Here is a 22366-nt window from a genome sequence, read left to right as displayed (position 1 = left end):
AGATGAGGTCACCAAAGACAAGGATGTAAGTGTCACCTGGTCCCCACATACAGAGCCTGGCTTTCTGTGGACGTGGTGAGCTGGGGCTGGGCGAGCGTGTGAGGGAGAGGAAGGGGGGGCTCAGGCACAGGTGCCTCTGAACAGGAATGGCCAGGGTGCAGGATAGCACAGAGCTCCGACAGGCCCTGGGCACCGGGGACTGCCCTGAAGGAGCACTGGTGCGGGGAGACCATTCCTGACAGCAAGCGGAGCTGGAGCTGGTGGAGGTCAAACAAGGTGGCACACGCACTTCCCAAACAGGATTCCTCTCCTGGGCAGCAGGATGGGGTGGGGAAAAGCCATGGTGGCTCAGGCCCCTTGAGCAGCTTCTGTAACACCTTCCCCAGCTCCGAGCCCACCCTCCAATCCCTCCGGGTGGCCTGGCTGATCACTCACCAGGCTCCTCCTGCCTCAGACCAAGAAAGGGCTGTGGTGGCCTCTATGGAGGCCCCGATGGAGGGCCAGAGGCAGGAAGTTCACCATGGGAACCGTTCAGTCTGTGCGCCTTGGAGCTCAGGGTTCCAGTGGAGGTGCCTCAGAGCTGGCAGGTGGGCTGAGGGGACTAGTGTGCCAGGCTGTGTGGGATGCGGGGCTGTTGGGGGGGGGCGGTCTGTTTGTAAGCTGCCCTGACAGGCCCTTCCAATCCACGAACCAGGAAGGGCAGTTCTGCTAAACGGACGGCTCCCCAAACCCCAAGAGGTGCAGGGCCCTCCCCTCTCCCCCAAAACAAAACAGTGAAAGAGATGGTACCTTGAGCGGTTCAGGTTTTTATTGGTGTATCTGTGCATATACTGTGTGCGGAGGCCAGGCCAGGGGTGCGGCCCCGCAGTGTGACCCCCCCCCCCCCCCCCCCCCCCCCCCCCCCGCTTAGAAGGACGGACGGAGCACTCAGCACACGTGGGCCAGGTTGTGCTTCTTGTACAGCAGCGCCCGCCTCTTCTCCCGCTCCCGCACGAAGGCGCGCAGGCGGGCGGTGGGGAAGGTCACGGCGGAGGGCTGGGAGCAGGCGGGGCCCTCCTCCGTCAGCCACGCGCACTGCAGGCAGCTGGACGCGCTCGGCCGGCCCCTGGAGCGTGGAGAGCGGCGGTGGGTGTCAGCCCGCTCTGGCGGGTGCAGGGCACGGGGGACGGGCAGGACGGGCAGCGGGGGCGGCAGGGTGGGGGTTGGGGGCCAGGGCCGCCTTACCAGGGGTGCGCGCACAGCGTGCTCTGCAGGAAGGCCACGGCGCCCCCGGATAGCCCCGCGTAGCAGCGGCTCAGCGAGACCAGCCCCTTGCGCAGGCCTTTGTGCAGGCCCCGCGGGCCCTCGCTGCTCACCGGGTACTCAGCGCTCAGCCTGCGGGGGAGGGGGACGGGACTCAGGTCACCAGGGGGTCTGAGGTCATCCTCCTGGATCCCACACCAGTCTACCCCCTCCCCCCTCCCACTCCCCCCACCCCCCCCCCGCCGCCTCCCGCGCCCATCATGCAGCACTCACATTATGAACGCCGTCACACCGATGGCCCAGATGTCCGTCTGTGGGACAGCGCCCTGGCCCTCCAGGAGCTCCGGGGCTGGGAAAGCAGGGGCACAGGTGAGGCCTAGAGGCAGGCCTGCGGGGGGCGGGGGGACCGGCTCCTGGCCCACCTCCTACCCCACTCACCCATAGTCTCCACGTAGTCTCTGAACCTCTCCGAGGGCAGGACCTGCTCCTGGGCAAGGCTCTGGGCGTTGCCCAAGTCTACCACCTTGAGCAGGTTGTACTCCGTGACGATCATGTTCTCGGACCTGAGGTCCAGGTGCAGGATGCGCTGTGCATGCAGGTACTGGGCGGCGCTCAGCATCTGCCACAGGTAGTCCTTCACCTCGGACTCCGAATATGAGGCCCTGGGGGCACAGGGCAGGGCTCAGCTCCGTGGGTTTCCGCCCAGCCCCTTCCCGGTGGAGGCGGAGGCCAGCCGGGAAGTGAGCCTCCAGCACTGTGCTCCTCCTCCCCCAGCCCCAATCCAGGCCAGGTGGCCCTCACCGCTCGGCCAGGCAGGGGAGCAGCTCCGGCCCCGAGCACAGCTCCAGGATGAGGACCAGGTGCCGGGGGCTGAGGTAGGCGGCGTGTAGCTGGGCCAAGTGCGGGTTGCGCAGGCCCTTGAGGGCCTCGTACTCGCTCAGCACGGCCGTCCTGTCCTCCGGGCGGTAGGGGATGATCTTGGCGGCCAGCTCCCGGCCGCTGGCCTTCTCCCGGCACTGCCGCACTATGCTGAAGCGGCCCCTGGCGAGGAGGCACAGGCCAGGCTACTGAGGACCCCTCCTGCCCCCCAGGTGCCCTCCTGCAGCCCCTGCCCACTCTCAGAGCTGCAGGAGGAAGCCCAGCAGGGAAGGAGGGGGTGCAGAAGCTGGAGCGATGGGGAGCTGCTGCACCTTCGGATCTGTGTTTGGAAGGCCAAGGTCTGCGTGCTGGGGAGCGGCTGGGCGGGCGGCGCGGGGCGGCTCTCCTCAGAGGCTGTGGGAAGAGAAGGCGTGACTCCCCCTGGCCCAGCTCCCCAGCCTGTCTCCTCACACCCCTTCCCTGGCACCCTTAAACCACACTTGGCCTCTCGTTCTTTGGGCCATTTGGGGAGGGAGGAGGGGCAGCCAGAACAAACCTCCCCAGTGGCTGTATGTATTTTGGTGAAGGAAGAGGCGGGGCAATCCCAAAGGAACCGCCACCCGACACCCACCAGGTCCGGCAGAGGCTCACCCAGGTGCCTGGGCCCTCCCAGGTGGACCTGCTCAGAGGGGCTGCTGTAGGGACCCATGCCGGCCTTGCTGACGCACGCAGTCCGGAAGGCGTACACGCCGCCTCTGGAGAGCTTGCTGGCCAGGTAGCAGCAGTCAAAGATGTCCGAGGCCAGCGTGCTCCAGCTGCCACCTGGCACACAGAGCGGGGGAGGGGCAGCTCCAGGTGGGCGGCACCCTGGCCCAGGTGGAGAGACCCCTCCCGGAGGAAGGCTGCCCAGGAGTGCAGAGGGCGCCAGGACTTCCCCCCTTGGTGCCCAGAAGCCCAGAGTGGCCTGGTACTTCCCACGCCCCCTCCCCCCACTAACCACAGGGCCCCCCAGGAGTCCACGGCGCAGGCACAGCCCTACCTTCCAGGCTGCACTGCACGATGTAGGTCACGGGGCCATAGGACTCCACGGGCTTCCAGACCAGCAAGACGCCATCAGCATACACCTCCCCGATGTCCGGGCGCGGGGAGGACGAGGGGCGCTCTGCGGGGCCCACAGTCAGGGGTCTGAGGTGGGATTCCGGGGCGGCCCAAGCAGCTCTGAGCCCCTGTCCCGCCCCTGCATCCCCCTGTCAGGCCTGGAGCCCACCATCCCCTGGTCCCACAGATTCCGGGGTCCCGTTCCTGTGCTGCCTGGCAGAGGGCCGGTGCCTCTCCTGCAGGAGGCTCTGGAGGAGCCTGCCTGCCTGACCACAGGGCTCCTTCATCGAGTGTACGTCCAGGAGCCCATGGAGCGGCCCTCACTAGCAGGCCCCTGCCCACCCCCAGCTCTGGTGAGAGATGCCTCCGCTTGGCTGATCCCCTCTAGGGACCAGTGGGGTCTAAGAGCTAGGCCTGCCTGCCCCATTGGAAACTCCAGGAGGAGGTGACAGCCTGAGGGGGCCCTCTCCCGGTCCCCCCTGAGGTGGCCTGGCGAGGCCCACCCACCGGCCTTTCGGAGGACAGCTGTGGTGGCAGCCATGCCCAGGGCGTTGTGCACGCTGCATGTGTACACTCCCAGGTCCTCAGAGGTCACCACCAGGATGGTCAGAAGGTGGAAGTTCTTCAGTGTGGAGGAGATGAGGAGGCGGCTGCTGCTTTCCAGGACGACCCCGTCTGCATGGGGACAAAGCAAGCCGGGGGCGGGGGGCGCTCAAAACACCCAGCCCTCACCCTACCTGGGCCTCCGCTTCCCTCTGTAAGTTGATGGCCATGAAGTCAAGGAATGCCCCCTGCTGTCCTGCCACCTGCCAGCCTCCCCCCTGACACCAGGCCTCCCCCTGACACCAGGCCTTCCCCTAACGCCAGGATGGCTCGTACCTTTAGTCCAAGTGGCTTGGGCAGCTGGTTGGGCCGACACTTGGCAGGCAAGAGTCACAGACTGGCCCAGGACTACCGTCTCATCTGCAAGCTCCCTTAGGAAGGTCGGCGCTGGAGAAGGGAGGCAGACCAAGTGTCAGAGGTGATCCCGGGCCAGAACGTAAAACCCGAGGAGGGGATGCTAGAGAGAAGCCTGCCCTCGCCCAGTTCATCTTCAACACTAGCCCCTCCTCCAGGCAGTGCTCAGTCCCGACCTCGAGCACCCCATCTGGGCACAAGTCCCTGTGGGTTTTAGCTTGCCCCCTGCTGGCCTGGGCACCGTGGTCTCCTGGGCGGCAGGGGGCCCCCATCCCAGGAAGCACACTCACCTTGGTCTCTGCTCTTCAGACCCGACAGCCGGAACGAAACCAGGCCTGCCTTTTTCCTAGGGGGACCCTCCTTCTCTGGACCTGCATGGAGGACAGGACCAAGGGAGGTCACACCAAGAGGCAGCCAGCTGCCATCAGGAGCACGGGAGGAGGAGTCTGGGGCTGCCTACCACCCACTGCCAGATTCCACCCCCTCCCTAGCATCTGTCCATTCTGGGGGGGAGGGCCTCTGGCAAGGAAGGCCAGCAGCTCAGGGGCGCGGGAGTCCGGAAGTCCTGGCGGAGATCTGGGGTTGAGTGGGGCCAGTGAGGGTCAGGGGTCGGGAACATGGCCCTGGAAGGATCCTCGCCACGGGGGTGTAACCCCTGCATTGGTCCAGGTCCCAGCACTAGGTCTCAGAGGCACATGGGGGGCGGGGGGGGAAGCCAAGAAGGTGGCCTTGGGAACAGAAGCCCGTGTGCACGGGGTGTGGGCAGCACAGGCACAGGAAGGGGTAGGGAGTGCTCCTGAGCTGTGATTCCTGGGCATGTGTGCAAGGTTCCCCAAGGCACAGAGAGGGCACACCTGGCCGCAGAAGTCCCCGTGATGGGGAGGGGGAGTCACCTTGAGGCCTGCCCCTCAGGAGGCTGGAGATATGGGCCACCGAGGCCCTCACCCTCTGACGCAGCCCCAGTTCCACCGGCTCTTCCAGCAGGGCACGCCTCCCCGGGACTCTCCGGGGGCCACCGGAGGGGGGTGACCACTTGCGCTTCCTGCTGCCGTCTGCCTCCCGGAGCAGGGCCGCGCTGTCCTCCGGCTCCTCCCTGATCTCCAGGCCCAGCCCGCCCTGCCAGGACCAGGGGGCCTCCGGGAGCCCAGCCAGCTCCTCCTCGGGCTCCCACGCTGGGGACGGGGGCAGCTCCAGCTTGGGCATCTTCCGGAAGAGCATGAACTCAAAGGGAAGGTACTTGATGTCGTACAGGTGTGACAGGTTGAGGTAGGCAGGCTCCACCTCCGATATATCCAGAGACATGGTGTCCGCTGCCTCCATGTCCCCCGACAGGGACAGGGACAGGTCCTGGATCTGCACCAGCGACACCTGGGACCCCCTGGCCCCGCTGCCCTCGGGCAGGGGCACCGCGCTGGCCTGGGGGAGGGGGCTCTCGGCCCCTGCTTCGTCCTGTTCCTCCAGGGACTGAGAGGCGGCCCAGGTCATCCGGGCCCACAGGGGCCCCTGCCCCAGCATGCCGCCCGCGTCCCCACCGAAGGCGAAGGCGCCGTAGCCGGCCAGCCCGGCAAAGCCTCCAGGCTGCCCCAGGGAGAACTTGCGTGAGGTGGCCTGCTCCTGAGGCTGCGAGGGGCTGGGCTCGGACTCCCACAGGTCCTCGGTGTCCAGGCCAGAGGGGGAGGCTGGCCCCGGAGAGCTGGGCAGCCCGGGCCCCGCAGGGAACAGGGTGGCCTCCAGCCCGCTCTTAGGGCCTGCCTGGAGGCCTGCCTGCGCTGGGGGGGAGGGAGCCTGCAGTCCCCGGGAGAGGGAGGTGCTCGGGGTTGCACCAGAGCCCTTCCCGGTGGCAGGGCCCGCCTGGGGGTGAGAAAAGGGAGCTGGCTGCCCCCCACAGCTGTCCTGGGAGGACCTCTCTTGCTCAGCAAGGCGCGGATCTCCTCCAGGAGATGGAAATGGTCTCTGCCCTTCCACCTCTCTGGCCACGCTCTGCCCTCCTGTTTCAGCCTGGAGGCCCCAGAGGGTGGGTGAGAGACCCTGCCCCTCCTGGCAGGCCTCTCCGGAGTGCCCGGCCCCGCGGGGACAATCGGAGCCCAGGGAATGGCCGCGGCAGGGGCCTCCGGAGGCCCTGGTGGACCTCTCTGAGGAGGGTGCCGAGGCCGCAGGAGCAGCCCCCTCCTCCCGGGCGGCCGCCTCCTCCAGCGCGCGGTGCTCCAGCAGCGGCTCCCGCAGTCCGGGCACGGCGCCCGCGAAGTAGCCGCCCTTGAGCAGGTGTCTCCGCCGCGCGGGCACCCGCCTGCCCGTGGCCGTGGCCGTGGCCGTGGCCGTGGCCGTGGCCGGGGCCCCGCGCGGCGGGCTCTGCTCGGCCTGCTGGTAGAACAGGCTGCGGATGACGCTCTGCCGGGGCACGCAGCCCGGGGCGGGGGCGGCGGCGGGCTCTGCGCCCCCGGGCGGCGCGGGCTCCCGGGGGGCACAGGCCTCGGCCTCCTCGGGCAGGCTGGCCGACGGCCGCAGGAACCCCCGCGGGTGCACCAGCGGCGAGTGCGTCACCGGGGACGGCGGCAGCGACTTGGCGCGGGCGAAGGGCGCCAGCTCGTTGTCGGAGGACGAGGAGCTGCTGGAGGAGGCGGCCTCGCCGCGCAGGTGCCGGGCCACCCCGAGCGATGGGCTGTCGGGCGGGCCTCGGAGCAGTTCGGGGATGGAGCGCATCACCAGGATGGACTTGTAGCTCATCAGGGAGCGCTGGGGGCCGGGAGGGGGGCGTCAGCCAGGGCCCACTGCCTCCCGCCTCCGGTGTCCCCAGAAAGGGGGAGCCAGGAGAGGGGGCGCTAAAAGCCCTTGTCCTCATTCCCTGCACCCCAGGACTCTGTGTCTGTGTCCCGCTCGCTCGTAGGCTCAGGGGACACAGATTCTGAAAGGATGCCCAGCCCCGCCTCCCCATGCACAGCCAGCCTGGGGCCTTAGCCACGCCCACCTGCCTCCAGGCCCCGCCCCCTCCATGTCCCGCCCTCCTCCCTGTCCCACCCCTCAGCCATCCCGCAGCGCCCTCCCCAGGGCCCCTGGCGTCCCCCCCACCACCACTGCGGCCGGCTCACCTGCCAGCGGCTGCGGGCCAAGAGGAACTTGAGCTGCTTGGTGTTGATGAAGTGGGCCTCCTCCGCCGGCAGGGACTTCTGGGGGGGCCAGGAGAGAAAGCACGTGTGTTGGGGAAGACCTTTGGCTCCCTAGCGTTAGGCCCCACCCCTCTTGGCCTTATTTTTCCTCCTGTTCGCCAGGCCTGCCCAGATTCAGCCTACTCACCTGGAACCAGGGGTGGGCGAGGCACTGGGCTGCGCTGGGCCGCCTTCTGTGGGGAGACCAGGCCGGGTCAGGCCAGGGGCCGGCTGGTCCCCGGGACAGGGGATGGGGCAGGAGAGGAGGGCTTGCACACTCACTGGGGGGCCCTCTGCAGGGCAGCCTTGATGAAGTCCTGGGCGTCCTGGCTGAGGTGAGCAGCCACCGGGCTGCTCCAGGACACCCGCCCCTCCAGCACGTTCAAGAGGGTCGCTCGGTCACTCTCGCCCGCAAATGGGGACGCGCAGGTCAAGCTGAAAGCACAGTGAGTGTCGGGCCCTCAGACGTGACCCCGGATCTCTGGGTCCCATGGGGTGAGTTGGCGGAGCCCTGACTGGGATGGTGTCTCATTTCCCTCCGAGTCCCAGCAAGTGTCTCAGACTTGCCCAGATATGCAGGCCCGGGCTGGAGTGGGGATCTGGGCTCAGCCTGGAAGAGAGCAAGGTTAGCCGGCAGCACCAGGCCTCAGCCGGAGGAGGGAAGAGGGCTCCACCTGCAGAGGAGACCCAGGCTCCGTCTACACCAGCCGCGTCCTCGGGCAGAAACTGCTATGGAGGCCCCTGCACAAACCAGCCAGACACACTGAGGAAACAGCTCGGCGCTGTGCCTCACCACCCCACTGGGAAGAGGCCCTCTGAGACGGGGGCGGTGAAAAGCCAGGGCAAACCCCTTATCCGAGTTGGCCCACCGCTTGCTTCCCAACTAGCACCTTGGCTCTCAGGTCTCTGATCTGGGGAGGGCCAGAGGGGCCTGCGGGTGGGGTCTGGGATGCTTCGGAGGAGGTGGACACAGGTCTGCTCACCTGAGGTAGCAGATGACCCCCATGGCCCTGTGGGAACAAAACCACAGCGTGAGTCCCCCAGCCTGGCCCCGGGTCGGGGGCGAGAGGGGAATGGCAGTGGAGAGGAGGGAGGCGGAGGAGGACGGAGGATGGGCCGTCATGGTGGCTTTGTCCCGGGCCCTCCCCGGCTCACCAGATGTCAGAGGCCTCGCTCACAGGCGTCTGCTCGATGATCTCCGGGGACACAAACTCGGGGCACCCGTACTCGCTATACTGTGGCTCTGCCACGGTGACTCTTTGAGCAAAGCCGAAGTCGCAGATTTTAATGTCTTCCCGGGCAGGGTGCACCATCAGGATGTTGGGGGGCTGTGGGGTAGAGTCATGAGTGGGGAAGGCAGTGACCCCTGGGGCTGCCAGATCTGGGGGCGGTGGGGTGGGGTGTTAACGAGGGAGTCTGTGAGGAGCTGCTCCATGAGATGAAGAGGGCAGTGGGGGCCGGGGCAGGTTTTAGTACCACGGGGACAGCCTCTGTTCTGTCAGAGCCACACCCCACCTGCAGGGCTGCTGGCAAAGTGGTGAGCCTCCCATCACCCAAAGTGAGTACATCTTGACAGGAAAACCGGAAGTGGGACCTGTGCCTTTCCAGCCTGCAGGCCCTGGCCCCCCTCTGCTCCTGCTAGGGCTCTGGGACACAGGGTGGGGCACGTACCTTTATGTCCAGGTGGAGGATGCCGTGGCTGTGCAGGTAGTGCAAACCCTCCACCAGCTGCTGGATGTAGACCTTGACCTACAGTGGCAAAGGCCGTTGCTCTGGCGAGACAGTCAGCCTCGACCTCCCCCCCACCCCTTCCGCTTTCCTCCCTATCCTGCGCCCATCTACCAGACCCCATGAGCCTGGGCACGGGGATTCCTCTGGGCCCTGAAGGCGGGGAGGGGTTGGATGTGGGAAGCCACCTGAGCAAACAGGAAGCTGCTGTTTCAGGGGAAGGCAAGGGCTGGCCCGCTGGCCAGGTGCAGGCTGGGAAAGGGAAGTGGTGAGCCCTGGCCGGGAGGTCTTTGAGAGTTGACTGCGGAGCTGTGACACTTTGTGAGGCCCTGGAGACCCCAAAAGGTCTCTGAGCTGGGGCACACTGTGCAAGAGGGGAGGCTGTGTCTGCGGGGGGGGGGGGGGGGGGGGGGAAGAAGGGAGAGAGGAGGGGGAGGCCTGGCGGGTATGCATGCAAGCCCATTGGCTGGGCAGATGGCTCCGGCTGCAGTCACCTCAGCTTCTGTCACCACGCTCTTCTTGAACAGACGGTCCAGTAGTTCCTCTGATGAGCACCTGGGGCTCAGGTCAAGGAAAGCTCTGGGGGCTGGAACCCACCCAGCTCCACTCCCACGGCAAGCCTTATCTTGGGGTGAAGTGGGGGTCCATGCTGGGGAGGTGGGCCCTCCGGGCTGAGGAGAGGAGCTGAGGCCAGAGCCAGCAGCAGAGCTGGAGTGGAGACATCTCTACTCTGCACAGAGCCCACACCCCCTGCAGGGGCAGGGGTTGCTGACTGGGGGAGATGGGGTGGGGGGAGCGGTGAGCACGTGACACCCAGAGACTCTCAGCAAGTGGTGGGGTGAGACCCAGAGGGGGCAGGGAAGGGGTACGGCCCTCCCTGGAGCCTGAATGGGCAAAGTAGGAGGCTCCTGGCCTCCTGCTGAGAGAGGCCATGGAGCAGGGGAGGGGCCCCTGGACGCAGCCCTGCCCAAATTCCTGGCCCAGGGGCAGCGAGCTATGGGGACAGGCCCATGTCTGGGCTGGTTAGTCACACGGCATCGGCATAGGAACGTGCGAGGCCCAGCCGGCTGCCCCCACTAGGAAAGGACCGAGGACACCGGGATCACCGGCCCGCAGCGCCCGGGGGACCCCTGCTCTCCCGAGGCGCGCTCCCTCCTCGGGCGCCTGGGGCTTGGGGCTGGGGGCTGGATACAGCTCCAGGACGAGGATGAGGGTTTTGCGAGTTTCAAACTGGTCCAGCAGCCGGGTGACCAGCGGGTGGCTCAGCTCTGCCAGCACGTCTCGCTCCCGGTAGGCCTGGGTGCGCGTCCTGCTCCGCAGGGGGATGAACTTGGCCGCACAGGACATCTGGTTGCCCTTGTGCTGCACCCTCTTCACAAAGCCGAACACACCTCTGGGAAGAGGGAGCCCACACTGACTCCCAAGACAGCTCCGGGGAGGGAGGTGGGGCTCCTGGAGGGCAGGGGCTGGGGGAAGCGGGTACTGGGGAGGCAAGGGCTGTCTAGAAGTAGGGTTCACAGGGTGCAGGCCTCCTGAGGATGGGGTGGGGGGGAGGTGAGGCTGGGATGGAGGGCCTTCCAGGAGATGGGAGATCCCTAAGATCCCTAAGAGGTGAGGATTCTGGGAGGGCAGGGCCTGGGGCTAGGGGCTGGACAAGGTTCCCGAGAGGACTGAGGGGTGGCCTCTGATAAGTGGGGTCCTCAGGAGGCAAGGATTTCTGGGGGGCCAGGGCTCCAGAGGGCAGGGGATCCTGGGTGAGGGACTCCAGGAGGCCAGGTTTGGGGGACTGGGCAGGGATGGGGACAGGGCTCTGGGACTGGGGGAAATACCTCCCAATCTCTTCCTTGACTTCGTAGAAAGAGTGTAGTTTTCTCCGATAGCTCTGCTTCTCTGAGCCCAGGTCACTGGCCCCTGTTTCCAGGGAGCAGTCAGTGGCCGGTGTGGACAAAGATCCCCACCCCATCTCACTGTCCCCCAACTCCGTGTATCTGCAGGGCCAAGCCTGTGGGGGCTCCCAGGATTCCACGCCCGCAGGACGCCGGGCCGGGGCCTGGGAAGGGTCCCTCACTCACCTCCACCCACCAGCAGCTCCGCCTTGCACAGCACCTGGCCACCAGCGTTCTGGGCCAGGCAGGTGTAGACCCCGGCATCGAGCTGGGCCACCTCCCTCAGCACCAGGGAGTAGGTTGTCCCCTCCTGCTGCTGGCTGAGCCGCGCACTGTCCACAAGCTGGACGCCGTCCTGGAGGCACAGGAGATGGGCGACCATCAGCCCAGCCCTGGGCCCACCCTGCCTCCTGGGGGTGACACGCGATGTCCGGGGGGGATGTCACACGCTCCCTGCAGACGCAGGGCCCCTCCACCTCACCCCTACCTTATACCAGGTCACCGTGGGCTGCGGGGTGCCCTCGATGACCGCCTGGAATTGTGCTGTGCCGCCTTCCTGTGCCTGCACGTCCTCGATGGTGACCTGCATGGACGGGGGCCCTGGGGGAGGAGGAAGCCGTGGGGAGCAGTCCAGGCTGCCAGCACAGCCACCACCGCAGCCCACACAGCAGCCTGTGAGCGGGGCCTGCAGGGACCGAGGGCTGGCAGAGACCCCAGGCGCAGCGGGTGCCCCGGGTATCTCAAGGCCCTGAGCCCCTCGGGTGACAGAGCCCCGGGCCTCCTGATGCAGCGCAGGCTCCGGGCAGGGAGAAGGCACTTCTGAGCACCGTCTCCTGCCGGCCCGGCTTTTGGAGGCGGCACAGGAGCATGAGAGGACATCCGGGACCTGCTGCCTGTGCGCCCTCCCAGGGATGCCCTCTGAGGGAACCCAGGGGCTGGGGTGTCAGGGGCGGACACAGCAGGCTGGCACCCATCGGGTGGCTCCTCCATGCAATGGTCCCCCCGCCAACTGCACGGCGGGCACACACGTAGCCTACTTGCTGCGGCACCCGGGTCGCCGGCCTTGTACACGTATGTCCGGTGCGTGGTCTCTGTGAACACGTGGCTGCAGACATCCCAGAGCTCAGGGGCCTGTGTCCCCGGCCAGGCCGCGCTCTCCATCCTGGAGTCAGACAGCGGGGTGAGTCCACGGCCACCCGTCCACTTCTGGGGCTGGGCACGGACCCTGGTGGCAAAGTGGGTCCCTGCCCCACCCCTGCCCGGGGCTGCAGCAGACGCATGGGAAAGGACTGCAGAGACCCGGGCCCCGCCCTGCGCGTGGAGGGGCTCCCCCACCCCCCTCGCCCCGAGGGGGCCTCTCCTCCTGGCGCTGCCCTTTGGCTGGGGTAGGGCTGATGAGGAATGTCCCGGGGTGCTGCGAGCCCACTTCCTCCTCGGCTGCCCTGTGCCCAGATGCCCCCTCATAGAACGCCCCGCCAGTGTGCCAGGGACGTTACCTGATGGGCACCACGCGTTCGTGTGCCGCGGCAGGAGCCCCTGCGCCCTGGTCCTGGCTCCCAGGAGGGAGAGGCTCCGGCACCTTCCCGGAGGCTGCTGGTGGGAGGCCGGGGCCTAGTGAGACAGGGCCCCAAGGACATGCCCCCGTCACCCACCGGGGCCCTGAGCGGGGAGCACAGGCAGAGCTGGGGCACAGGGTCCGTGTCCCCAAACCCCGGACGCTTGCCGCCCATGTGCACCTCCTCCAGGGCACCCACCTGTCCCAGCCAGGAGCCCACAGCCACCCTGAGGCTGCCCGCCTCCCCCACACCCCATCCCCCAGGGGGATGTGGCAGCCTCTGTGGCAGAGCCCGCTCGGCAGCATCCCTGGGGAGGCATCTGCCAGGGGCAAAGTGTCCTTCTCCTTCCTCTCCTCTTCCCCCCGTCCCCTCCCCTCCTCTCTGACCCAGGCCTCTGACACCCAGGCGGGTGTACTGAGGGTGGGAACCTCCCTGAGCTACCTCCGCCTGGTTTCGTAGATGGGTGACAGCCTGCGGAAGGGCTGGGCCTCGCCCAGGGCCCCAGGGAAAGGATCCCAGTGACGCCTGGGTCCCCAGGGTTCTTGTGCTGCAGCCCCACGGGTGAGCACCCGGGACAGCCAAGGCTTGGGTGGGTACAGAGGCGGGGCTCCGGGAGCAGGGGGTGCTTGGCAGGCAGCCTGCCCCTGGGCCTCACCAGGTTCGTCTGCAGCCTCAGTGCCCGGGAGCGGGGAGGTGGCCTTCTGGAGAGCAAGTGGCTCCCTGGGGCCCAGGCCGGAGGTTTCCGGAGCCTCCGGGCCCACCGGTGTCCTCTGGACAGTTGTGCTCTGGTCCACTCGCTCCGGGGCAGTGGGGGGCGGGACGGCGGCACCTGCGGGAAAAGTGGGTCAGCCTGGAGCGGCGAGACAGGCCGGGCCCTGAGCGGGGGCTTCAGGAACTCAGTCCTCAGAGAGCCCAGGCGAGACGAACAGGCTGCCCTTCCTTCCCGCCCTCCACTCCTCTCTCAGGAGGCGCTGGGGGTGGAAGCCCCTGAGAGATACGGAGGCCTGGGAGGGGCAGAGACGGTGCCGAGGGCACGGAGAGCCGAGCCCCACCACTCCTGCTCTTGTGCTCGATGCCTTCAGGAGAACGCCAGCTCCTCAGGAGTCGCTGAGCCTGGTCCCCCTCCATGTGCCCCATCGGCCCCAAGGTCTCAGCTCTTCCATCCTTCACCCTGTGCTGGCCTCCCTCATGGCTCACTCTGGACCCCAGGCCCAGGGGAGCCAGCCCCATTATATAGGGAAGCCTGAAGCCCAGTGAGGGACCTGGGGACCCACAAGGGGCGGGCTCCCTTACTGCCATCCCATAGCAGACCCTGTTCCCCTCCCAGGATGGGACTCCACCAGAGGGCCTGTCCCCTTCCCTCCAAGTACAGCCTGGCTGGCCAGGTCACTGCACCCTCATCTGGCCCTGTCCCGGCCTCCACCAAAGCTCCCACCTCTTCCCGAGGGAAGCACCAGACTCAGCCTCAGCCTCAGTGCCGCCCCTTCCTCCGCCTGGCTGCCCGCCCCAGGTGGCATCACTGCAGTCTGACAGGTGTGCCCAGCCATGCCCACTGCTCCATTCCCAGCGGGTCCCCCTGCCTGGAGCCCTTCCCTGCCCCAGGACCCTCTCCATCATTTCCCACTCCAAAGGGACCCCACACACATCACACCCCATTGTCTGTCCTGACAACAGCTGGCTGCACAGGGCAGGAAGGCCGGCCTGCTCGAGTGCAGGCAGGCTGGTCAGGCGAGCGCGCTGCCTCCGTCCAGGGACCTCAGACGGCCAGGACCCACCCAAGGCTGCAGCAGAGGGGGCCTGGGCTGCCCATGGGGACCCCAGGGCTAAGCCTAGAGGGCCCCTACCGCCCAAGTTCAGAGCCACTGGAAGAAGCAAGAAGGAGCAGAATACAGGGTGCGGGAGCCAGTTTATTATCATCACGGAGTCAACCAAGCAGGGGCTGCTTCCCACCCCGGACCCTGGCCCATGCTGCAGGGAGGCCTGGAAAGTCTGCAGAGGGCACCCAGCGGGCCTTCCTGGGGCTGGGAGGAGTGTCCATGGGAAGATGTCCCCCCTAAAGCCCCCACTGAGATGGGGCGTGGGGCAGGGGTGTGCCACAGCAGAGAGTGGGAGGCCACAGCCCAGACCGAGTCTACCTGCTGCTTTGCCCCCCACCCCACCCCAGCGCTCAGTAATCGGTTACGGCTGTGCGGACAGTGTCCTCAGCTGAAGACCCCGGGGGGACAGGCAGCTGAAGTCCTGAGCTGCTAGAGAGCAGGGGGTGGTCAGAGCACATGTCCTGAGGTGCTGGCTTCAGGGCCCTCTCCTGAGCTCAAAACCCACGGCAGCTGTGAAGCAGGTAGGTGCTGGTGCCAGGCAGGGTCCTCGGCCCCAAGGCCATGCCCCTCTTTCTGCTGCTCTCATGCAGCCGCGTCAGCAGTAAACTGGCTTCGAGAGGGTCCATGTCTCACCCCCTAGCCGCGTGTGCCCTTAGGGTCGAGGGTGGCAGCCTCAGTCCTGGGAGGGACTGGGGCCCTCATCCCCGTCGGGCCGAAGGTGCAGGGTGACTGTCTCACCCACTGACCGTGTGGGTGCACACCTCCGTTTTGAAGCTGCTCTGGCCACTGTCCTCAGAGCGATGGACTTGGGTGCAGAAGGATGTGGCCCCCCTAGCCCGGGAGACCCCAACAGGGCGGAGGACCTGGGGCCTCGGCAGGGCGGTCCCCTGGGGCAAGCGGCTGAAGAAGCCAGGTGGGCCTCGGGGGCCTGGCGGGGGCCACACGTCCAGCAGGACAGGCTGTCCCACCGTGGGCTCGCCGATCTCTCTCTGGAGCACCGAGACCTCGCAGGGCGGGTCGTCGGCGACACTGGGCCTGGGGCTGCTGCAGCCGAAGGTCTCCCCTTCCTGGGGCGTGTAATCCTCCAGGTCAGCCAGGGTCAGCGCACAGCCGTCACGTGTGAGGATCTTGGGGTCATAGCCCCGAAAGTCCTCGGCGCCCAGGGGCTCCTCCATCAGGGGGACACCTCTCCCCTCCTGCACCTCCGGGGGCACCTCCTCTTCGGCGTCCGCACAGAAGACTCGGCCCTGGCTCAGGGGCTCCTGGGCCAGCAGCTTGTTGTTGGAGTTGTTTGTGTTGGGGTCTCCTCCGGGGGTCCCTCCGGGAAGCGTGAAGAGGAGCCCCGCCGAGCTGCCCGGCGCCTCTCTAGCGGGAGAGGCACCCCTGGAGCCTGTCTTCTTCACCTGGACCTCGATGGTCTCCTCGACCTCCACCCACTTCGACCTGGGCCCCGCGCCCCTGGGCGTGTGGGCTCCGGGCTCTGTCACGTACAGCGTGGGCACAGGGGGCTTCCAGCCTGGCTCCTCGCCAGGCCTGCGGAGTTGGGCAGCCCCTGGTGAATGCAGCAGCTCAGGGGCCGACAGGCCTGACCTGGGCGAACTGGCACGGCGCCGGGAAGGTGAGAGGGAGGGAGACTTGCTGGGGGACTTGCGGCGGCCACGGGGGCTCTTCACCACGGTGGTGATGGTCTCCTCTCTGCAGGGAGAGGGCCGAGAGGAGATGGCACGGAGACCTGCAGCCCAGCTTGCCACCCATGCCACAAGCACAATCAGGGCCAGCAGGAGAGATCAGGTTAATGTACCAGCAAGCAGAGGGTGAAACTACATAAGCTCCTACACATGCACTGGAGCCGTCTTTGGAACCTCCATCCAGAGAGCCAAAGAAACAAAGTCTCCTCTGGTCAACCATGGGCTCTGGTGCGCAGACCTCAAATCAGAGTTGAGGCATTAATGCATCACACAGGTGCCTCCAAACCCCAGACCAAGTGCCTGTGGGTAGTATTCCCCGTTTATAGCTGTCTTATTTTGAATGCCAGCCCTCCTCTCAGAGCTAATGGCCAGCGTGCAAGGACAATGCCCCACAGTCCTCCTTCTCCCTTCTCCAGTGTTGTGTGCTTTGTGTCATGGGGAGGTGGCCCAGCAAGCTCTCAGAGGGCAGGTGCCTCAGTGATCTTGAGTTAGGGACAGACTGGCAGTTGATGCTGCAGGTGCAGGTGTGAGAAGGGTGTCAGAGCCCCCACCTGCAGCCTGGGTCCCTCCCTCTTGGTCTGGTGGTGTGGGGCTGGGCAAGGACACTTGGTGTGACTCTGCTGTCTTAGGCTTTGTGACCTAGACAAGCTCTTCCCTGCTTGGGCCCCATCTTCCAAACAGGAAGTGGGGGGAGAAGCAGAACTCAAGGCCAGTTACATGTGGGTGCACATGGGGTGCTGACCAGGGACTCTGCAGCAGCACTGGGGATGGGTCTGATCCCCTTTTACGGAAGTGGACAAAACTAAAAGAGGCTCAAAATTTGCTCAGGACCAAGAGTCAGAAGCCCACCAGCCAGCAAGGTCCTCCTCAGCTGTCCAATGCCCTGACCTGGCTGGGTGCTGAGGATGAAGTGAGGAACAGGCAGGGAGAGCAATGGGCTGAGTAACACACAGCTTTCCTGGGCCCCAGGACCTGCATTTTCTCTTGGGCTCAGGCAGAGGGACTTGGTGTGCTATCGCCAGCTGCCTGCCTGATAAGACATTGTCTTCCTTTCTCCAGCTTTGCTTTTGTCTAACTCAGGGCTCCTTCCAGGAGCAGTCTCTACCCCCCCCCCCCCACCCCCCGGGCATAGCCCCAGGGATTTGTGACCACACCTTAGGGTGCAGAGTAGTTAGAGGCCCTGCCTCCTCCTGCCCTCATCTGGTCAAGGGGAAATGCTATCTCCATCTCACTGAGGAGAAACTGAGTTTGTAGTCAGAGCCTATTCAGGGCCAAAAACCTGTCTTCTTGCCTCACACTCAGGCCCAGAGGTCAGTGTCTGCCCAAATATCAGGGGAACCTGGGCCAGGTCCCATTGCTGGCCTCATGCTGCCTAATTGGCTAAGGAAGGACAGTAGGTCAAGGTGGAACTGGGAAACTGGATCACTCCTCTAAAATGCCACTCCCAGCCTGGCTGGTGGTGCTCAGTGGTTGGAGCGTCAGCCCATGATCCAAAGGTCACAAGTTCAATTCCTGGTCAAGAGCATGTACCTGGGTTGCAGATTTCATCCCTAGCCCTGGTCGGGGCACATGCAGGAGGCAAGTGATTGCTGTGTCTCTTTCACATCGATGTTTCTCTGTCCTCCCTCTCTTCCCTCCTGTCCCCTCTCTCTAAAAATCAACGGAAAAATGTCCTCAGATGAGGATTAACACAAAAATAAAATAAATAAAATGCTACTCCCACTACTGGGGTCACTGCTGCTCCCATAAGGGCATGTGGGCATCCAGCTCTGAGGCCCCTGATTGGCACAGCATGTGGGGCTCCCAGGTGGTAGTCTCTCCAAGCCAGTTGCTTCCATGCCCCTGGCTTCCCAGTACTGTGTGATGTTCCCCTGGTAATGGGCATGTTGTGCCAGGTAGTTGCCTCCCTCCACTTCCCAAGCTGAACGGGTACACTCCTTGTGGGGTGAAAGTTGCTACCACCATGAGCCTGAAATGCAATGAACTTTAGGGTACCTGAAGTCACCTAGTCCAGGCTCCAGTTGGCATGAGTCCTCTCTGACTGTCCCCCACCACATAGGGCTGCCTGTTCCATCTCTTCTTCTCAATATGTCAAAATAGCAATGCTCCACTCATGGATGAAATGTAGAGTTGACCTGTGTAAAGCTGCAGAGTAGTTGCATACCCCCAGGGATGGGGTGCTCACTGCTGCCCCAGGCAGCCCCATCTATTGTGTGTAGTGACCTGTTTTGTGGGAGGAGGAAGGAAGTCAAGGGAAGGTTAACCCAGGACCTTATCAAATGTGTGAATGTGGGATTCTCTAGCAACATGACTAACTGCAGGCCCTTTAAGAGGCGTAAGGCCCTTGAGGAGCTAAGAGGTCGCCATCCTGGAGTTCTCAGTAACTTGGCTTTAGGAAATGATCACCTTTATTAAATCCTGGCTTTTGCAAGCTCTTCCACCACATCCACCTGCATGCATCTCCTATTGGAAGTCCTTCCAGATTGTCCAGGACAAAACCAATCCCGCCCTCTGTAGCTTCAACTACCTCTGGACCTCTTGTGTTATTTAATTATCAACAACCATGTGTCTTTTTTCTCAACTTTACAGGCCCAGTGGGCGTGGCACTGGGGAAATGGGTGCTTGGTTAGCTTCGAATCACGAGCCATCCTTAGAAACCCTCTTTTTTTTTTTTTTCCCTGAACCTCAGTTTCCCCATTTTCCAAATGTGAGGGTTGGACTTGGAGATGTCTATGGGCTCCAGAGCTATGGTTACACTGTTTTAATTAAAGTCAAGTTAGTGAAAGCTAAATTTAAAATTCAGTTCTTCATTTGCACTAGACACATTTTAAATGCCCAATAGTCACATGCAGCTGCAGTAGACACTGTAAACATGTAATATTTCCATCCTCACAGGAAATTCTGTTGGACAGCCACACTCTAGATGCCAGGCTGTTGAAGGGTAGAAATATGCCCCTGGCCCAGCAGGACACAGTTGTCAGTCCCAGATCTACCCTAACAAGTGTGACTCTAGGTGAGACCCTGTGAAGTGTGCAGAGTAAGTCTACCCTCTTGAGGCAGTGCAGCCATGGAGAGGGTTCTGGGGCCCTGAAAGAGAAAGCTCTGAGTGTGAAGGTAGCCACATCCAGGGGAGTGACTTCCCTGGGAGTACCTGCAAGGTGCTGGCAGTCTGTGTGGCAAGAACAGGCAGTAGTGAGGGCAGGCAGTCAGGCAAGCAGGTGCCAGACCACACGGGCAAGATCCAGGTGGGTTAGTGGGCATGCAGATGGCACGGCAGTCAGAAGGAGGATTAGGAACACGCCTGCACTTACATGATGACGGTTTTCTTGGGGACTTTAGTCTCCTGCTCAGTGACTACAAAGAAAACAGTCGGAATAGCGAGGGTTACAGATCAGTCAGCACATGGGCCGAGCTAGCTAAGTGGCATGGCAGTGTAGTAGCCCACTCAGCATAGGAGCACCAGGTCCAAGCTCTGCCGGGCCGTGTGCCCCTGAGACACTGTCTCAGCCTAGAGCACCAGTTTCCTCATTGAACTGCTGACTTGTCTGCCTTGCATGGTGTGGCAATGCATGCTCCAGGAGGGCAGGGCCTGTCCCTCTCGAGGGTCTTGCAGGAGCTTCAGATAGAGCAAGGCCCTTTCCTAGGCTGCCCACACAGAAACCCCTGCTTCTCCTTCAGCTATGTGCCTAGGGAATCCTGGGAATTTGTTAGGCCTATGGTCCTACTTCTCAGACAGAAACTGAGGTCTAGAGAGAGGGAAGGAGTAGCCTGTGGTTGCCCAGTGAGCAAGCAGCCAGACTAGAAACATGATAGCTGATGCCCATTTCACAGGAAAAAAAAACACCCTAAAGATCAAAAGTGTCTCCAGGAGAGAGCGGCTGGAGTCCCGGAGGAGGTGCATCTGAGCTCCACAGTGGGAGAACACAGAGGCCCATGGGGCAGCCTGCAGACGCCTGGCAGCCAGGTCTCCCATGGTAGCACCTAGCTTTCCTCCTCCCTGGAGCAGCAGGATCGGGCCTGTGATTCCCGGCTTGTGATGGGGGACTCAAGTCCCAGAGACAGAACAGGACTTGTCTGGGGCCAGGCAGCAGTTATGCTATCATCTGAAGGCCTCTTTTTCTGCAGCTTCTGGGTGGGATCAGGCTTGGCTCAGGGATGCCCCACCCAGTCTCGCCTACCTGGACAGCAAGGATGCCACTGGCTACCAGCACCCTCAAATCTCAGCATCCTCTCACCATCCTGTGTAAGCGGAAGGGGAGGCTCTGCTTTGCTGCAGAGCCACGTGGAGTAAGGCTTCACCTTAGGCAACCAAGAGTGTTTTAAACTTGTCTGTGATCAGCTGCATGTGAATTAAATGTACTAGCTGAGTCTGTGTGGCCCTTGGGAGTCACACTTACTGTGTGCGCACACATGTGTGTGCGTGTGTGCCTGTGTGGGTATGCACAGAGGTGTATGTATGTGCATGTTTGTGCAAGCCTCTTCCTGGAGAGAGGGCAGCCCGCTGGGAGAGAATGGGTTCAGACAAAATGCCATATATTTGTCTAAGCTGGGTCCAGAGAGTCAGCCTGTTGGCTGCCTCCAGGCAGACCCTGTGCGCAGAGCAATGAGAGAACCAGGCCTCTGCTTCTCACCCTCCCTGACAGGCCCGTCCTGCTGCTTTTGGGAGTGCTGGCCTGGCACCCCTGAATGGCTTTGTTCCTGACCTAACTGCAGCCTGACAGGCCCTGGGCCCTGCTGAGAACTGGCGACTGTGGAAGGATGCAGACGTGCGAAGCAGGACTTCCAGCCCAGTGCGGTTTCACAAGCGAGGGGGCAGCGCCCACTCCACAGGGCCAGCTGGCTGCGGGCCACCAGGTTATCGGTAAAGCAGCAGGCCAGGGTTAGGAAGCGGGAGGTGGCGGGCTCCGCCTCCAGGGTCTCTGAGGGCTGGCCATCTCCCTGAGTGAGGCACAGCACTTGTCCACACTGGAGGCCGGTCACGGAACATTGACAAGAAAAGATCCACCATGACAGTGAAGAGAACGGCTCTGTAGGACGCGCTTATCCCTGGCTGAGAGGGAGCTCCAGCCCCTTGCTCAGTACATCCCCTGGAGATGCCACCACAGGAAGTGGAGGCGCCAGAGGTAGCCCTGTCCTCCGGCAGAACTGGCAGTGCAGGCAGTCCTCTGGGGGATGAGGGACCAGAACCATTGCCCACAGGGAGGGCCGGGTCTCCATGAGGGCTCTGGAGAGTCTCAAAGCCCTGGAGAGTCTAGGTGGCCAACTCTCTGAGGGTCCAGACAGACAGTGGCCCCCAGATGCCAGGTCCTGGGAGGGACTGGGTCTAGTGGCCAAGGATCACAGCAGCCAACTTGCAGAATTAGGAGGACACACATTTGAACTTGTCCTACGATGGGAGTTGCAGCTCCACCAGGTGTTGGCCCAGACTGTCCTTGCATGTCTCCAGGGTCGGGAAGCCCACCACCTTCCCGACAGCCTCTCCCAGGTGAGGCAGCTCAGAGGGAGCAGCTCTTCCCATGGTGGCAGCCTGCTCTGTGAGCCCCAGAAGGCTGCTCTCTCAGACGGAGCAGGCCCAGGACAGATGTGAGCTGCCCTCCTCCCCGTCCTGGCCATCCTCAGCCAGGCCCAGCTGGGACCCTGGGGTCACAGTGTGTGTGAGTGGAAGCATGAGGCACTCCCCTGCCTTTCGCCTCCTGCCAGAAACACATCTTCCTAAATGAGGCCCATTCTGTAGTCTGGTCCACTGCTCCCCCTCCCAGGACCCCAGGAGTGACCCCAGGCCAGGGATTTGCAACATGGACATCCTGCTTAGTATGGAGGGACCAGCACCATGACATCTGCTTCATCTCCAGGGAGCCAAGCTGGAGCCTAGCTGCCTACACTTTGCTAGGGCCCCCCCTCTCACCGTTCCTACTGCCCCTCCCATGAGGACTTGCTGGCTGTTGCCCGGCGGGCTGCCCAGTCCCAGGACTGCCCTTTATACTCACTCACAGGGCTGGTGAGCAGGGCCTGAGCCCTGAGCTCTAGAGTTGTTGGACCAGCCATGCCTGGGTTCTGGGTTTATGGCCCATCATCCCCATCCCACCCACCTTGTATTCCAGTCGGGCCTCTGCAGCCCCTCCATTCAATGCCTCTTCTCCAGGGAGCACACCCTGATTGGAAGGACTGTCACCCTACCCATCCCTGCCCACGTGCATGGCACATCCAGCCAGGCCGAGGCCGTCTGCAGCTGCACCTACCTTCCACCACAGCCACGTGCTCCCGGCGGCGTTCCCTGGCCTGCAGGGTAGGGCCTTGCAGGCACAGCTGCACGCCGTCGCGTGCGGAGCCCAGCCGGTTCACCAGCTGCGGGACAGACACAGACGGCAAAGGCCACTGAGAATCCAGGGAGGC

General features: G+C 64.0%; 2 protein-coding genes across 2 annotated transcripts in view; both read right to left on the bottom strand.

Annotated features, from left to right (window-relative positions):
- Nucleotides 1–835: 835 nt before the first annotated feature.
- LOC118726146 (obscurin) lies at nt 836–14911 on the bottom strand. The gene is made up of 26 exons (XM_045585792.1): nt 14791–14911; nt 13124–13297; nt 12409–12523; nt 11950–12074; nt 11400–11512; nt 11099–11267; nt 10856–10937; nt 10137–10419; nt 8970–9047; nt 8454–8626; nt 8282–8308; nt 7581–7733; nt 7447–7492; nt 7242–7370; nt 5049–6888; nt 4446–4526; nt 4078–4188; nt 3706–3873; nt 3140–3262; nt 2752–2922; nt 2433–2514; nt 2044–2283; nt 1681–1904; nt 1516–1591; nt 1225–1374; nt 836–1105 (listed from the first exon to the last, which is right to left on the bottom strand). Exons 1-26 carry the CDS (start codon nt 14909–14911, stop codon nt 928–930), a joined length of 5232 nt encoding a protein of 1743 aa, XP_045441748.1. The 3' UTR covers nt 836–927.
- Nucleotides 14356–22366, bottom strand: part of OBSCN (obscurin, cytoskeletal calmodulin and titin-interacting RhoGEF) — a 169425-nt gene continuing 161414 nt past the window's right edge. Inside the window, 4 exon segments of the mRNA XM_036450609.2 lie at nt 14356–15028; nt 15030–15980; nt 19285–19327; nt 22213–22318. Of these exon segments, the coding sequence (XP_036306502.1) occupies nt 14959–15028; nt 15030–15980; nt 19285–19327; nt 22213–22318 (1170 nt within the window). The 3' untranslated portion in view covers nt 14356–14958.

This window comes from Pipistrellus kuhlii, unplaced genomic scaffold (genome assembly GCF_014108245.1).
Source record: "Pipistrellus kuhlii isolate mPipKuh1 unplaced genomic scaffold, mPipKuh1.p scaffold_m20_p_21, whole genome shotgun sequence".
Taxonomy (NCBI): Eukaryota; Metazoa; Chordata; class Mammalia; order Chiroptera; family Vespertilionidae; genus Pipistrellus; species Pipistrellus kuhlii.
The sequence above is the reverse complement of the archived record's forward strand: the minus strand, read 5'-3'. Positions and strand labels throughout refer to the sequence as shown.